The sequence below is a fragment of the Ochotona princeps genome, chromosome 22 (genome assembly GCF_030435755.1).
Source record: "Ochotona princeps isolate mOchPri1 chromosome 22, mOchPri1.hap1, whole genome shotgun sequence".
Classification (NCBI taxonomy): domain Eukaryota; kingdom Metazoa; phylum Chordata; class Mammalia; order Lagomorpha; family Ochotonidae; genus Ochotona; species Ochotona princeps.
Window position 1 is genome coordinate 17,015,327 of NC_080853.1, and position 13,636 is coordinate 17,028,962.

Sequence of the window (13,636 nt, forward strand, 5' to 3'; positions counted from 1 at the left end):
TGATGCCATCCAGGATATAAGTGGGATGACACCAGGTTCCGCAGGACAGCCAGCCCTTCCTCCTGCTCGGAGGATATACCTGTTATCTTGTCCTGGTACCTTCTCTCACAGGCCCACTCTGGGCCCTCCTGGGAGAGGTGGGTAGGGGATGAGGGGTTGGAAGCCGGCAAGGCATGCAAGGCTGGGGAGCCTTGGGTGCCGACAGGACAGGGGCAGGGGGCTGCTCGTATGTGCTGTGGCCTCAGTTCCTCATCCTTCTAGGAGGAGAGGCCGTTCTGCTGCCTGCTGTCGCCTGGGCTGGCCATGAAGCGCTGGCAGATCTTGGTCCTGTGGGTCTTTTGGGTGCTTATCTTGTGGCTGATGGCCCCGTACCTGGAACTGCCACTGGAATCAACCCTCCAGAAGGAATGGACAGACCTGGCACCATGGAGTTGCTGCTGTTCTTGCTTCAGATTTGGGAAGTGTGGCTGCCCTTCTGGGACCTTCAACTGCTCCTCCGGTCACCGCACAGCTGGGCAATGGAGCTGGTTTGATACTTGCTAATGGAAGACCGTAGGGTACCTGAGGAGGACAAAAGAACATATGACCTGTGACCCTTGGGGCTCTGCTCCTGCCCACTAGCCTCCTTGGATCTTGTCTATTGCTCATTTTCAGCACACATGTCTGCCCCATGCCCTGGCTCAGTGCACCTCCCAGATTACAGCTCAACCCTTGGCTCCTACCTTGACCCCAGATTACAGCTCCCCTAAGGCTGCTTCCTCCAGTCAGGGGCAAAGAACTGGGCCCAACTCCCTGCTGTTATCTGCAGGGAAGACTTCAAGGCTGCATGTGTGTGTGTCTTCCCAGGGTTCCCGCAGCTGCTGAAGGTTCAGAGTGGGCATGGACTTCAGATACATGACCTGTGCATTCTCAGGATAGGGGAGAAGAGATCATTACAGGTGCTGCAGGGAGACATCATGCTGACCCCTACTGGCTTCTGACTTTCCCTTGTGGAGGGGAGGGGCAGAGTGTGGCTGGGGCTACTGTAGGCAAAGCCCTGAGGGGTAGCCCCACTTCTTTTTCCCCAAGCTACAGCCAGAGAAGCTGTGCCAATCTGAAGCCAGAAACCAGGAGTGTCTTCTGTGTCTCCCACATGGGTGCAGGGTCCCAAGTCTTTGGGCCATTCTCGACTACTTTCCCAGGCCACAAGCAGGGAGCTGGATGGGAAGTGGGGCTGCTGGTATTAGAACTGGCACCCATATGGGATCCCAGTGCATTCAGGGCAAGGACTTTAGCTGCTAGGTAACGCCGCCGGGCCCATTTTCAGTTCTCTTAACACTCTCCATACTGATTTCCATAGTGGTTACACTAGACTACATTCCCAACAACAGCGAAGTAGGGTACCTTTTTTTCCCACATCCATGCCAGCAAGTTGTATTAGTAGAGTTCTAGATGTAGGCCAATCTCACTGGAGTTAGGTAGAATTTTGTCCACCTTTTAAATAAATTTGAAAAATGCTGGGCCCAGCATGGTAGCCTAGTGGCTAAAGTTCTCGCCTTGCATGTACCAGGATCCCATATGGGTGCTGGTTCAGATCCCGGTTGTTCCAGTTTCCCTCCAGCTCCCTGTTTGTGGCCTGGGTAAGCAGCGTTAGATGGCCCAAAGCCTTGGGACCCTGTAACCGCGTGGGAGACCTGGAAGAATCTCCTGGCTCCTGGCTCCTGATCAGCTCAGCTCTGGCTGTTGTGGCCACTTGGGGAGTGAACCAGTGGATGGAAGATCTTTCTGTCTCTCCCTCTCTCTGTAAATCTGACTTTCCAATATGATAAAAATGAATAAATCTTAAGAAAGAAAAAAAATTAAATGCCTGTTAAATGTCAAAACTAAATCAGAATTATGTGATTTAAATTAAAAAAAAAATGTACACATACTCAGTTTGTACCATTCGTCAAAAAGGAAGTGAACCTCCAGGAAGCTTCTGGGTTTGAATGTACAAGCTCTTCACTTGCCTCAGTAGGAGACATTTCCCTGGCCCAGGACACTCCATATGCCTCTCCGCCTGGGTTCTCCCTGCTGTCTGCTTACCTCCCTGACTGGGACATGTCTGTCCTCCCTTGCCCTCCTTGTCCCCCTGACAGACTTGCAAGCTTTGCTTGCTGGATGCCAAAGTAGAGGACGGGGAGTTGCCTACAAGCTTGAGATGGAGGAGGTCACAATGTGGCCTTTGTGACGAGGGCCCTGATACAACTGAGCTGGGACAAAAGGCCCCACTGGGCATTGTTCTCCTGGAGTAAAGCACACAAGACTCCCTTTCCTTAGTCTGTCACCCAGGCAGCTCCCCTGTGTGGTGGGTGGAGAGGCCAGAAATGAGGTGTTGGGGGAAGATGCGGTTTTGAGGGATGGCAGACGGAGGCCTTCAGTAGAAGGGTGGTTGTGTTGGGTGTGGGTGACCCCAGACCCTCATTTCCAGTACTGGTACAGAGCTGATCTGCTATCTACCAGGGCACCACTGTCAGGGTCAGAGATGAAGATTCGAAGATACTCTGTGGGCCTGGTGGCTGCTTGTGTGACTTTGTCATGGCTGACTTTCTCCCTCCTGGACCGGCAGCTCAGCCCCAGACATCAAAATGTGGGCAGAGACTGCCATTGTTCCAGGGAGTCTTCCCGAGAGTGTGGCTGCTTGCCTGGTGTCCAACTGTGTTCTGCCTGCCTCTGGAGACCCGGCGAGTCACCCTGGTTTGACAGTCACTATGAAAGGGCCATTGAGCCCCTGCAGAGATCAGAAGACTCCATATCCTATGATGCTCTGATACTTTGGTTGGTCAGTGCTTATATTTGATCTCCATCCAGCCTGTGCCCTGACCCCAGCCTTGGCCATCTCTCATGGAATAAGGCTCTGAACCACCCATGCAGGCAGCTGAAGCCTGGACTGACCCCCTATACTCATTCCTGAATTCCTTCTAGGGACTTCAGAGAGTTAAGCCAGAGCAGAAGGTGGACAATAAGCAGTGGAATCACGCATCCTCTCACCACGAACTAGGCCGTGCAGGGTCCAGCTGCCTGACCTGTGCTGTTGTGGGAAGCTCAAGGTCCTTAAAGGGCTCCGGCCATGGTTTTCGAATTAACCAACACGATCTGATCCTCAGGTGGGGTGCAGGAGAGGAAACAAGACCAGGCTGATTCCTCCTCTTTCCGAATAACCACTCTTCCCTGTTGTCCAGGATGAATCAGGCGCCTGTCCAAGGCTTTGAGATGGATGTGGGAAACCGGACAAGCATACGCATTATGTACCCCGAGACTGCCAGGGCCCAGGAGCCTGGCACCCAGCTGCTGCTGCTTCCGCTGAATTCCTCTGGTCTGAAGTGGTTCATCAAGACCCTGCACCTACAGCACTCAGTCAGGAAGCCACAAAACCCTGGGTATGACCCTCAGGGGACAGTGATGGGAGCAGGGGAGGACAATGGGGATGCCAAAGAGCTATTTTTGCTGAATATTAGGGTAACCCCAAGATTTACTTAAACCTTGGTGGCTGTTGAGTGAAATGCCTCTGAAATCCAAAACCCGCTCCCCACACACAGTTTTTTTTTTTTTTTTTTTAAGATTTCAGATAGTACATTTTCCTAGTGGAACCACAGAGAAGAAAGACCAGGTAAGAGACCCAGGCAGCAGCAGGGAGACGGGGAGGTCATGTGGGTGACACTAGGTGAGCTCCAGTTTGCCTCTGCCTACCTTTGCAGGTGCTGGTGATCAGCCTCTCCTTTCTCAAGTACATCCAGGAGCGATGGCTGGCCCAGCAGGGGATCCACCCGTCCTTGGGGTTCGTGGCTCTGCTATACGCTTTGCACACCTGTGACCAGGTAGAGGATCATTCCTAATCCACATCCCTCCCTTCCTGTGCTCTTATCCTCCTTTCAATCAAATTCAGCCCTCACTTCAACGGGATCTGAGTTCGCCTCTCCCTGAGGTTCCCACACTGGGTGGCCTAATGCTTTTTCCCAAGCTGCTGGCTCTGCCTGGACCACCAACCCCCACCCTCACCTCCCCATCCTCTCTAAGGACTCCTTTTTACTCTCCAACTGAGGCACAGAAAGCCCTGGGTTCTGCCATCCATCTGCGACCCCTCTTCAGAGGCCCTTTCTCCTGGAGAAGGGGGGCCCCCTTCTCCCAGCCCCAAGAAGCCTACAGGCTAGATATCGAGTATATATTTTTTTAAAGACTTATTTATTTTATTACAGTCAGATATACAGAGAGGAGGAGAGCCAGAGAGGAAGATCTTCCGTCCGATGATTCACTCCCCAAGTGAGCCGCAACAGGCCGGTGCGCGCCGATCCGAAGCCAGGAACCAGGAACCTCTTCCGGGTCTCCCACGCGGGTGCAGAGTCCCAAAGCCTTGGGCCGTCCTCGACTGCTTTCCCAGGCCACAAGCAGGGAGTTGGATGGGAAGTGGAGCTGCCGGGATTAGAACCGGCGCCCATATGAGATCCCGGGGCGTTCAAGGCGAGACCTTAGCCGCTAGGCCACGCCGCCGGGCCCATCGAGTATTTTTTTTTTTTAAAGATTTTTATTATTATTGGAAAGCCGGATATACAGAGAGGAGGAGAGACAGAGAGGAAGATCCTCCATCCGATGTTTCACTCCCCAAGTGAGCCGCAACGGGCCGGTACGCGCCAATCCGATGCCGGGACCAGGAACCTGTTCCAGGTCTCCCATGCGGGCGCAGGGTCCCAAAGCCTTGGGCCGTCCTCGACTGCCTTCCCAGGCCACAAGCAGGGAGCTGGATGGGAAGCGGAGCCGCCGGGCTTAGAACCGGCGCTCATATGGGATCCCGGGGCCTTCAAGGCGAGGACTTTAGCCGCTAGGCCACGCCGCCGGGCCCCATCGAGTATATTTTTAAAGCATAGCAGGTACGGCAGGCATGGGGAGAGACAGCGTCCTAGGGCAGATCAAGACAGCATCTCTATCTCCCATCCTTCCTGTCTGCCAGGTATCCTTATTTGGCTTTGGAGAAGATCATCTCCAAAGGTGGTCCCATTACTGGGACAACAGCTACTGGTTTGAGAAGAGTGCATATTTCCCGGCAGAATCCCAGGTAATCCGTCAGCTGCAATGTAACAAAAAGATCAGAAACTACAGCTAAGCTGGTGCCTCAGGAGGCCCCAGGTGGCCCTGGGCTTGCCAAAATGTCCAAGAGGAACTGGGCACCAGGCACACCCTAGAGGGAAATGGCTCTGCCCACTGAATAAAACTCTGGCTTATTCCTCTCCCTGGATTCCGAATGGCATTACAGAGCTGCCTTCTGTAACAGGGCCCTGACTGCCAGCGCCCGGCCACAGGGCTCTCACACCACATCTTATCAAAGAGTAGGATCAGATGCAAATTGGGGGTGGGGAGTAAACTTTAAAGTTGAAAGCCAATCACCTGGGCCAGGATATAGCACCCACTGGCAGATGCAGAGGCAAGACGGGCCATACCAGTCTGGGCTGCAGCACTCAATAAGCACACGTGAAACCCAGAGGGTAGAGAATGAACACAGTAGGGGCAGTGTATGGGGCTTCCCTGCTGGACCACCGATGAGCATGAGGGCTGGGATTGGGAGCAGACCAGGCTAGGTAGGGCAACAACACCTGTTAGCCTCATGTGAGTTGGATGAGGGAGAAGCCAGGCTGGGTTAACTGTTCCTACTGGTGCATGCATAAGCCAGTGAGTGTGGGTTGGTTGGGCTTTGCTGCAGCATCAGCTGGCAGATGCTGGCACGGGGACAAATTCTGTCAAGTTCTACCACAGAACCACCTGGAGAGTGCAAGATCTGGGAGTGGGAGTGAGCCCATTAGGGAAACAGTGGGCACCTCCCTTTTGGGTTGCCACTCTGGTGAGTATAAGAACCAGGATTGGGACAGGCATGGCTACACAGAAAGTGACACCTGCCGACACGTGTATGGGCTGGATAGTGAGGCTGGTTGGGCTGAAACAGGCTTCAATGTCCATTGACATGTATGAGAGGTGAATGGGATGTGGGACAGAGGACCAGTCTACTGTACATATTGGCAAGCATGGGAACCAGGGCAGGGGTGGGCCTGGTGGGGGTTATTGTGGGTTTTCCCGACTAGGCTGCAGCTCCCATTGGTTTACGTGGCCAAGTGTGTAGTTGGGCAGGACTGGGCTGGGCTGCAACACCCATTGGTTTGCACAGAGGACATGGCTGGAGACAACTGACCCAGCAATTGCAACCACCAGTATGCGTGTAAGCTCATTGGGGCAACAGACTGTGAGGACAGCAGGCTGCTGGTATCATTGAAGAGTGGCCTGCAGTGCTGCAATGTAGTGGGATGACAGGTGGGAGTTCTGGCCTGTAGCAGACAGCCCCTTGGCTTCCCTTGGCTAAGTGCTGACCAGGGCCTGTGGCTGCTCTAATCTCACAGCAGCATCTCCTCTCCATTGAGCACTCTTGCCCACGGTTCTCCACCTGTACCGAAGTGGCAGGTCCACGTGGGCTGTGGTGTGACCATCATTGCCCAGGCACCTAGCACAGACTCGCTGCGAACATAGCAGCACGACCTGCACTCAGGTGTGGTGCTCTCTGGGAACAGGAAGACAGCCCAGACTCTGATCCTTGCTGCTTTCAAGCTCTGTCACAGCAGGTTCTGGTGATTAACATAGCCTCCAGGGACGAACCCATGAGGAAGGGGTGTACAGCCACAGGCACTTCCCATTGGCGGGTCTTCCACCTCAGCAGGCCCCTTGGTGCTGGCCTCATTCCCTCAGGTGAGGTTGGGTTCTGCCCTAGTGATCCACACTCTCCTTCCTTAACCCTAACCCTCCCTTCAGGTTCCCCTAGAGATGGCCCCATTACTGGCCAAGGCAAATGGACTTGAGAAAGCTGGGGCAGTAAATTGGCTCCCCAGCTGCAGTGTGAGGGAAGCCTGTGCTCACTCCTGAACACCTGTAGGGAGGCCTCAGGGTGAGGGCCACAGTGGAGGCCGGGGACTCAGCAAGGCTGGGACAGGTGAGAAGAGCAGATAGTCTAGGACTGGGCCCTGTCTGCAGCCTCCGAAATGTCCTTCACACACTGGCAGGTCGCTCCCTGGCTCCCTGGCTCTCTGGTGTGGCTCATGTGCTGCAGATTATGATACCAAGAAGGAACTCTTAAGGGAACCACAGGGCCCCCTGCCAGCTTCTGAGCTGGGACTGGGCCAGGCTGGAGCCAGGAGCCAGGAGCCTGGATACAGGGACTGGGAGCCAGGAGCCGGGATATAGGAACCAGGAGCACAGTCCAAGTTCCAATTGTAGATGGCAGGAATCCCCTCAGGAGCCACAGCCAGGCATCAACCTGGGCACCCAAATGCAGGGACCCAGGTATTCTAACCAGCCCCCCAACTACTAAGCTGAACTCCAGCCCCAACTTCCATGAATGAAATCAGCTGTTGGTTTTGAGGAATTTATTGATAATAGATCTGAATGTATGAGCTGAGTTGGCCAGACCACCACTCTGAGAGCCACGCCTCAAGCAACAAGTTTTGCCACAATCCCCAACTGGCCTGTCATTCACTAGGATGACAGGGGACCAGTTCCCGTTGCCACGCCCAGCAAGGGGACACTTCAGGGACATTTATTTATGCAGAGCAGATGGGGAATGAAGTAAGAGCTTAACTCCATAGATTCCACCAGGAAGGTAGAGGTAAACAGTATTTGTGAGGCCACTGGCCTTGTAACACTTGGTGGTATCTCCCTGTCCACAGATAGAACCAGGGGCCCACTCTAAAGCTCCACCCCAGCTCTCTGCCACGGGTGGACTCTGGTGTCCCTCCCTAGGTGGTCTCAGCAATGGGCCCCAACTCCTCCTTGTTCTTCAGGGACAGTTCACGCCTCCCTTCCGCAGCCCCTGCATTTCAGCACCCACGGGTGTGTCTGACGTGAGTGGGTCAGGTCTTACTGGCTGGCCTGCAGAGGCTCTGAGCATGAGGGCTGTCTCGTCCGTGTGTCTTTGGCAACCTTCCCAATCAGTGCACCAGGGGCAGTGTAGTTCTCGGTCACCCCACAGAAACCTTTGGCCAAGTCTTCTTTCCGATCCTGATGACGTGCTGCTGTGGCCCAGTTATACAAGTGGACATGGCAGCAGCGAACTAATGCAACGATCCCAGGTTTATTGTGGACAAGGAAGGCGAGGGGAGGTGAAGTGCTGGGAAATATATCCTAGATGAGAGGCAGCAGATGCCCCCGATGGGGCCAGGCCCTCTGGGAGGCTCTGTGGCCTGGGCACTGCTCACTCTTGCAGGTTTTCTCCTCCTGGGGCAGCTGATCTGGGGTGTCCAGGTGGGTAAACAGAGACGGATAGATCTGTAGCCATGCAGAGGGACCAGGACTCCCCTGCAGTTGTCTGTCTTGTCTGAGTTCCCGCGCTGGCCTGTATCCCATCCTGGCTGTGGCTGCTACCTGGGGGTGCATTCAGGGGTCATGGGGCTGGAGTTATGATGGAGTAGGACTGGCCCTGGGGACATCAGACTTTGAGTTAGGGATTGGTCCAACTTGCGAGTCTCCGCCTCTAGGACAGTGGCCTCAGGGGCTTGGGCCACTGCAAGGAGTGAATGGGAGAGGCTGTGGTGCAGGTCTGCAAGTTCACGGCTGGTCTGCACAGAGCGTGCAATGTAGTCCTGCCTCTGCTTCCGCTCCAAGGTCAGCTGGGCTCGCAGCAGGGCCACCTGGGGGCAGGAAAACCAAGAGGGGTAGAGTGGAGGACCCCAAAGCTGCCCCACTTTTGCTCTGCAGCTACTCCTGTAGCACTAGTTGGTACAGCACTCCAATTCTTTCATTTGAGAAAAGGAGGGAGAGAGAGATACGCAGAAAGGAATCCCATCTGCTAGCTTACTCCCCAAACACCTGCAACATTCAGGACTCAGAGCCTGGAACTCCATCTGTGAGTTTCATGCACTTGAGCTATCGCCCACTGCTGTCACCAGGAGGGTGGAAGCAGAAGCACATCCTGCACTTGAACTTGGGTACTCTGGTGGGAGATACGAGCAACCTAAACAGCCTCTTAGCTGCACCAAATGGTCACCTCCCCTTTGGAAGGTTTTAAAATACATTCTGAGTTGACTAGACTGGGGGCGAGGCCTCAGTATCAGTAGTTTTTCCCCAAAGCTTCCCAGGAAATTCTAATGTGGCAGCAAGGTTTAGAATCATTAACCAACCCTCCCATGGGGCTGCGGAGATGACAGGTGAAGCTAACGGGAACCCTAGCTACTGGCATCCAGGATTAGGGGGTGGCACAAGATGCTGAGGGTACAGAACTTAAGGAGGTACTCTGCATCAGGAACAAGTGTTTCAGGCAGAGGGTTAAGCCACTGCTTGCAGTGTGTGGCATCCCATATCGCAGTGCCAGGATCTGCTAATGCACATGTGAAGTTTAGGGATGATGGTCCCAGTGCTTGGACCCTGCCACCCACATGGGAGATCCAAATGGAGTTACAGCCTCCTGGCTTTGGCTATGCAGCTGGAATGAGTGAGCCAACAGAAGAAGATTTCTGTCAATGCCTTTCAAACAGATAAATCTTTAAAATGTTTTTTCTCTGAAGTTTTTTTTTTTAAAGAGTAAATGCCTCCTTATATTCTTAAATACACCCAATAGACCTCTCTGGTCTCACCTTAGACAAGGCCTTGTATGAGTTTAATGAACTCAAAGTACTAGTCTCGGTCTTGCAGGTCAGTGTTGTGGAGGGGCTGCTTAATCCACCACCTGTAATCCTGGCATCCTGTATGGGTGCAACTTTGAATGCTGGCTGCTACACTTCCAATCCAGTTCCTGCTAATAATATGGCTGAGAAAGCAGCTAATGCATCCACACTCATGTGAGAGACCCAGAAGAAGCTCCTGGCTCCTGGGTTTTGCCTGGCCCAGCCCTGGCCATTTGATGAGTGAACCAGTACATGGGAGAACTCTATCTCATTATGGAACTCTTCCAACTTAGCAAAATAAAGCTTTAAAAATCAGTTCCAGGGGTCTGGTATGGTGGCCTAGCAGCTAAAGTCCTTGCCTTGAACATGCTGAGAGCCTATATGGGCACCGGTTCTAATCCTAGCAGCCCAGCTTTCCATCCAGCTCCCTGCTTGTGGCCTGGGAAAGCAGTCAAGGACGGCCCAAAGTTTTGGGACCCTGCACCAGTGTGGGAAACCCAGAAGTTCCTGGTTCCCGGCTTCAGATCAGCACAGCACCGGCCGTTGCACTCGCTTAGAGAGTGAATCACCTCATGGAAGATCTTCCTCTCTATTTCTCCTCCTCTCTGTACATCTGACTTTACAATAAAAATAAATACATCTTTTTAAAAAATCAATTCCATGCTTATCACTACTGGGCCTTGAAAAGGAGAGTGAAACTTCAGGTGAGGCCTACAAGGTCAGAAAGCACTTGACACAGTCTCCTGGAGAGGGGCAAATTGGTCGCGGCTGTGAGGCAAACCCCGCCCTGGTGCCAGGCTCCTCTGCCTTATGTGATGGTCGCCATCTTGCCCACCAGGATGCAGCCAAGGGCAGCAGAGGCCAAGATGGTGCCGCCTGTGCTGGCCCGTCCTCTGAGCATTCGTGGTCTCTTCTCGGTCCTTCCCCTCCTCAGTGAGTATCTGGAGGTCTTACATGGCTCTGTCCTCTCCATTCCTACGCTGGACAAACAAGACAGGGAGCGGGGCTTTTCCTGCCCCACATGGGGACTGGTGTTTGCAAGGTTGGTGCTATCTCCCTCTCCCTGTTTGAGGCACAGAGGTCCAGGGACTCAGCAGACCCTAAGGCATCACTGCCCGAGTGTGAGGGAAGGTTTCCAACAGATCCTTCCAGAATGTACCTCTTTCTGTAGTTCCATCAGGTGCTTGGCCTGGGAGGAACCCTTCTGTTCTCCTTTTCCATCCTAGGGAAGAACAGCACCATGTCAGAACAGACCCTTCCACATTCGGGTTTCCTTCAGCCACCTCCTTATGGTCCTGCTGGTACTGGCAAAGATCAGACAGGCCTGAACTTCAGCTGAACCCCACGGGGCACCATGGCCTTGAGGCAAGGAGAGGCCGAGAGGCCCTGGAGGGTCCACACCAACCTAACAGGCGACACCCATAGAGACCTAGCACTGAACATCCAAAGGCCCGGACACATCTGTTTCTTTGGGGCACTTTTCTATTGAACAGAAGGATACTGTGGGTCCACTTGGTGCCCACTTGGGGCCATGAGCCCAGGATACAGAGGGTCTGCCCTGGGCAGCTGTCCTCAAAGGCAGGGAACTACCTCTGGGCTGCAGGGCTAGGGCTTGTTATAGAGAGATACGTGCAGAGCAGCTAAAAAGGGGCTGGCCAGCAGGGGTCCTCCCTAAACCCTTTGCATCACAAAGGGACTCTGAAAGGGGAAATGCCCTGGACCCTAACCATGTAAACAGAGCATAACAAAGAGATTGAGATCCTGGGCAGGTCTGGCTAGTGAGCACCGCAGCAACCAAAGGCTGGGGAGTCTGCCCTGTGAGGCCAGCTCCTACAGGTGGGAATCTGGGAGTGACAGATGCAGGGTCCCTTTAGGGTGCAGGGCCACTGGCCTTGACCGCACCCGGCCACTGATGCTGCGGACGCACTGAGAGTTGTCACATGGGGCAGAGCCCAGCCAGGAGGGGCACTCTGGAGGGGCACCCTGGAATATGCAATGCAGAGGGTGGCTGGGGTTGGGATCTCTTAAAGTTGCGGTTGAGGCAAACAGACCTGTTGTGTGGGTGATGAAACGGTGCTTTCGCTGATCTCCTGGGCCCCTGCCCGGGATAGACGCATGGAATCCCTCTTTAGCTTCCTCCGCTCACGCTCCACCTGCCAGGATATGGAAGAGGAATTAGGGCGAGGGCTGAGGATAAAAGGACAGCCATCATGGGGACTCCTGGGCTAAAGACAGAGCCTGCCAGGACAGCACCAAGTGCTCCTGCATAGAGGAGGGAGTGCCAGGCCCTTGGGCCTCTGTGCAAAGTCAGCTAGTTTCTCATGCAGGAAGTGTGTGGCCTTGTGGGCTGTTTGGCTCTGTCACAATGAGTCCATTCTATCGCTGTGGAGGGCAGACAGTGCCACAGGCAACGGCTGTGCTCCAGGAGAAAGGGGCCTTCAGGAAGCAGCAGTGTGAGGGACTCAGCCTTAGGGATGCCTACTCTGGGTGCTGCAGGAGAAGTAAGGTGACTGCAGGGCTGCGGAGGAGGGGCTCAGGACAGCGCGAGCTACTCACCTGCTCCAACGTGCTGCGCAGCTGCAGGTTGTGGCGCTGCAGCCTGCCCCGGTCGATCTCCAGCCGAGCCACAGCCTGCTGTAGGTGTTCAAGCCTTTCTTTCCACCGCTCCTTCTTCTCCCCTCCAGGACTGTGCTCCAGCTCCGGCTCTGCTCTTGAGACCTGTGGGGAAGAACCTGCTCGACTGGGCAACCCCTTAGGGAGGGGAGCAGATGTGGGGTTCAGGGACCCAGGTCTGGCAGGTCTGGGGTGGAGGGACCCAGTTCTCAGGGGTGGAGGGTTGGGGGAGCCCCTGGCTAGTAGTCTCCTCCTGGGCCATCGGCACCACCCCAGTCCCCAGCTCACCTCTCCAGGCTGTCCGCCCTGCTCTCCCCTGGGTCCCCGCTCTGCTGTGATGGTCAAGCCTGGGCTGGGCTGCCGCTCCTTCTCCAGGGCCTGTCTGGTAAGTTCCAGTTCCTCCTGGGACATTGAGGTATAGGGCAGATCCACACCATGCCAACCACAGACCCAGACCACCCCACCCTTGAGCCTTGGAAAACGGTCTTCTCTTCCCAGCAGGTGACAGGCTTATTTTTCCTGCAGTCTTGGAGTGATTCTAGTCTAGAACCTTCATTTTTATAGATGAATAGAACAAAGGAACACAGGGGTTGACCCTAGGTTGCAGAGCTAGGAGCAGAACTCCCCCACCCCCTTAGAGCCCAGTGATCATCCTGTGCAATGAGCAGGGACTCCAAATCCCAACTTCCTGATTTTTTTAATGATTTATTTATTTTTATTGGAAAGTCAGATATACACAGAGGAAGATCTTCCATCCGCTGATTCACTCCACTGTCTGCAACAACCAGAACCGAGCCGATCCAAAACCAGGAGCCAGGACATTCCTCCTCCGGGTCTCCCACATGGGTGCAGGGTCTCAAAGCTTTGGGCCATCCTTGACTGCCCTCCCAGGCCACAAGCAGGGAGCTGGATGGGAAATGGGGCCGCCGGGACATAAACCAGCACCCATATGGGATTCCAGCACGTATAAGGCAAGGACTTTAGCCACTAGGCTACAATGCCGGACCCCTAACTTCCTGATTTATAAAACGACACCCTGGGGTGGGGAGTGGGGTCGTTGGGGAGAGAGGAAGACCCTGTGATAAAAGCCTAGGCCAGGAAGCCAATTGCACTGACCCCTCTTCCCGCTTTGCATGGGGTAGCCAGCCGACTTGGATAAGTTACTTTCCTCTCGGCTGTTACCTCTCAAGTACAAAATGAGAATGGTGACAGTTCTTCTCAGGGTAGTTTTGGAAGAAAGTGAGAATAACAGTGCCTGGCAGGGAAAGGGCTTAAAACAAAAGGTCCCACTGGGGGCTGGAACAATGGCTCAACTGGCTAATCCTTCCCCTGCAAGTGCCGGCATCCCATATGGGCGCCGTGTCCCAGCTACCCCA

The 13,636-nt window shown here is 54.3% G+C and overlaps 2 protein-coding genes and 1 long non-coding RNA gene across 6 annotated transcripts in view; 2 read left to right on the forward strand and 1 right to left on the reverse strand.

Moving 5' to 3' along the window:
* On the forward strand, positions 1–593 carry LOC131482970 (uncharacterized). The gene is made up of 2 exons (XR_009247449.1): positions 1–137; positions 262–593. It is a non-coding gene; the product is annotated as an uncharacterized LOC131482970 (long non-coding RNA).
* A 1,697-nt stretch (positions 594–2,290) lies between these two features.
* LOC105941862 (CMP-N-acetylneuraminate-beta-galactosamide-alpha-2,3-sialyltransferase 1-like) lies at positions 2,291–5,248 on the forward strand. Its single transcript, XM_058679507.1, has 6 exons — positions 2,291–2,326; positions 2,944–3,125; positions 3,201–3,398; positions 3,580–3,628; positions 3,717–3,836; positions 4,964–5,248. Exons 3-6 carry the CDS (start codon positions 3,202–3,204, stop codon positions 5,114–5,116), a joined length of 519 nt encoding a protein of 172 aa, XP_058535490.1. The 5' UTR covers positions 2,291–2,326; positions 2,944–3,125; position 3,201; the 3' UTR covers positions 5,117–5,248.
* Positions 5,249–8,100: 2,852 nt separating this feature from the next.
* The window catches only part of CEP250 (centrosomal protein 250), a 41,906-nt gene continuing 36,370 nt past the window's right edge, over positions 8,101–13,636 (reverse strand). For all 4 annotated transcript variants that reach the window (XM_058679345.1, XM_058679344.1, XM_058679346.1 and 1 more), the window contains 5 exons: positions 12,549–12,662; positions 12,204–12,365; positions 11,699–11,800; positions 10,807–10,869; positions 8,101–8,675 (listed from right to left, as the gene is read on the reverse strand). In XM_058679345.1, the coding sequence (XP_058535328.1) occupies positions 8,406–8,675; positions 10,807–10,869; positions 11,699–11,800; positions 12,204–12,365; positions 12,549–12,662 (711 nt within the window). In that variant the 3' untranslated portion in view covers positions 8,101–8,405. The remainder of the gene's footprint in view (positions 8,676–10,806; positions 10,870–11,698; positions 11,801–12,203; positions 12,366–12,548; positions 12,663–13,636) is intronic.